This window comes from Gobio gobio (assembly GCF_949357685.1).
Source record: "Gobio gobio genome assembly, chromosome: 15".
NCBI lineage: Eukaryota > Metazoa > Chordata > Actinopteri > Cypriniformes > Gobionidae > Gobio > Gobio gobio.
The window spans coordinates 51647933-51650432 of NC_137108.1; the positions used below are offsets into that span (position 1 = coordinate 51647933).

The 2500-nt window shown below is 52.6% G+C and overlaps 1 protein-coding gene across 1 annotated transcript in view; it reads left to right on the forward strand.

Annotated features, from left to right (window-relative positions):
- The window catches only part of vps13b (vacuolar protein sorting 13 homolog B), a gene marked incomplete at its 3' end in the record, with an annotated part of 207729 nt that overhangs the window by 184849 nt on the left and 20380 nt on the right, over window positions 1–2500 (forward strand). Inside the window, 1 exon segment of the mRNA XM_079838149.1 lies at window positions 745–933. Within this exon segment, the coding sequence (XP_079694275.1) occupies window positions 745–933 (189 nt within the window).

Sequence of the window (2500 nt, forward strand, 5' to 3'; positions counted from 1 at the left end):
GTGAAGCGCTGTAAAGTTACTTCAGCCTAATGGTATTTTTTTTATTTAATATCAAAGTTTGTCAGAAATGATCCTGGAGTTTGGTTTTGTAGAAAGTGGATTGCTTTCTTTGAAGTGAATTTCTTTTTGTATACATTTTTATTTTTTATTATTTTTATTTTTTAGCATGAGACTACTTTTAAAAACATAAAAAGAAATGTAGAAAAAAATGCTTTTCTTTGTAATTTTTGTCTTGTTTCTAGTGTAAATATTGAAACATTCTTAAATCAAGATGCATTTACTAGATAAAGTACAGTTTTCAACTAAATAAGAAGAGCTTTTTTTTGCTCTCTCAGTCACACTGAAGCTCATTAATTATGCAGCTCATTATGCAGCTCATTATGCGGGCTATGATGTTCTGCATACTCCGCATACTGGCTTTGTGAAGAGAAACTGTCTTACAAATGTTAAATCAGTGTATTGTTTTATATGAATGAGTAGGCTCAATGATTCTCACGTCAGTTTGAAGCAAAAACTCTAGGCAAATACACCCATGAGTCAAACGTCTTGTGGACACACATCTATTGTGTGTTTTGAGGCCTTAATTTTAAAGCAAATGTTTTAGTTTTTTTTCAAAAATCACAGATGTCACAAATGTCAGAGCATGTCAAAACTTCTAAAGGGCCCCAAAACAGCTCAGACTCCAGAGGGTTAAGAGCAGAATCATCATGTAACGTCTGTCCTGGTCGTGTGTGTGACCCACAGGATGCCTTCCAGATCGGCATTTATTGGCCGCACACTAACACGGTGCACAAGTCTCCTGCCGTGCGATTGGTCCATGAGGTGTCGTCGCCGCGGTGGCCGGAGGGGGGCGGAGCAGACGTCCTGCTGCTGGATGAGGAGGGATACATACACACGGACATCACACTCGGAACACAGCCGGGAAAACTCAAGGTGTGTGTGTGAGACTGTGTTATCATTACTGTTATCCGGGGGGGGGGGGGGGGCTGTCTATCAGAACCAGCATTAACTTCTTGATCAGTTTGAGCTCCAGTAGCTCGTCTGTTTGATCGGACCACACGGGCATCAATGAGCCTCGGCCGCCCATGACCCTGTGGCCGGTTCTCCACTGGTCCTTCATGACCCTGTGGCCGGTTCTCCACTGGTCCTTCATGACCCTGTGGCCGGTTCTCCACTGGTCCTTCATGACCCTGTGGCCGGTTCTCCACTGGTCCTCCATGACCCTGTGGCCGGTTCTCCACTGGTCCTTCATGACCCTGTGGCCGGTTCTCCACTGGTCCTCCATGACCCTGTGGCCGGTTCTCCACTGGTCCTCCATGACCCTGTGGCCGGTTCTCCACTGTTCCTCCATGACCCTGTGGCCGGTTCTCCACTGTTCCTCCATGACCCTGTGGCCGGTTCTCCACTGTTCCTCCATGACCCTGTGGCCGGTTCTCCACTGGTCCTCCATGACCCTGTGGCCGGTTCTCCACTGTTCCTCCATGACCCTGTGGCCGGTTCTCCACTGGTCCTTCATGACCCTGTGGCCGGTTCTCCACTGGTCCTTCATGACCCTGTGGCCGGTTCTCCACTGGTCCTCCATGACCCTGTGGCCGGTTCTCCACTGGTCCTTCATGACCCTGTGGCCGGTTCTCCACTGGTCCTCCATGACCCTGTGGCCGGTTCTCCACTGTTCCTCCATGACCCTGTGGCCGGTTCTCCACTGTTCCTCCATGACCCTGTGGCCGGTTCTCCACTGGTCCTTCATGACCCTGTGGCCGGTTCTCCACTGTTCCTTCATGACCCTGTGGCCGGTTCTCCACTGTTCCTCCATGACCCTGTGGCCGGTTCTCCAATGGTCCTTCATGACCCTGTGGCCGGTTCTCCACTGTTCCTCCATGACCCTGTGGCCGGTTCTCCACTGTTCCTCCATGACCCTGTGGCCGGTTCTCCACTGGTCCTTCATGACCCTGTGGCCGGTTCTCCACTGGTCCTCCATGACCCTGTGGCCGGTTCTCCACTGGTCCTCCATGACCCTGTGGCCGGTTCTCCACTGGTCCTCCATGACCCTGTGGCCGGTTCTCCACTGGTCCTCCATGACCCTGTGGCCGGTTCTCCACTGGTCCTCCATGACCCTGTGGCCGGTTCTCCACTGGTCCTCCATGACCCTGTGGCCGGTTCTCCACTGGTCCTTCATGACCCTGTGGCCGGTTCTCCACTGGTCCTTCATGACCCTGTGGCCGGTTCTCCACTGGTCCTTCATGACCCTGTGGCCGGTTCTCCACTGGTCCTTCATGACCCTGTGGCCGGTTCTCCACTGGTCCTCCATGACCCTGTGGCCGGTTCTCCACTGGTCCTTCATGACCCTGTGGCCGGTTCTCCACTGGTCCTTCATGACCCTGTGGCCGGTTCTCCACTGGTCCTCCATGACCCTGTGGCCGGTTCTCCACTGGTCCTTCATGACCCTGTGGCCGGTTCTCCACTGGTCCTTCATGACCCTGTGGCCGGTTCTCCACTGGTG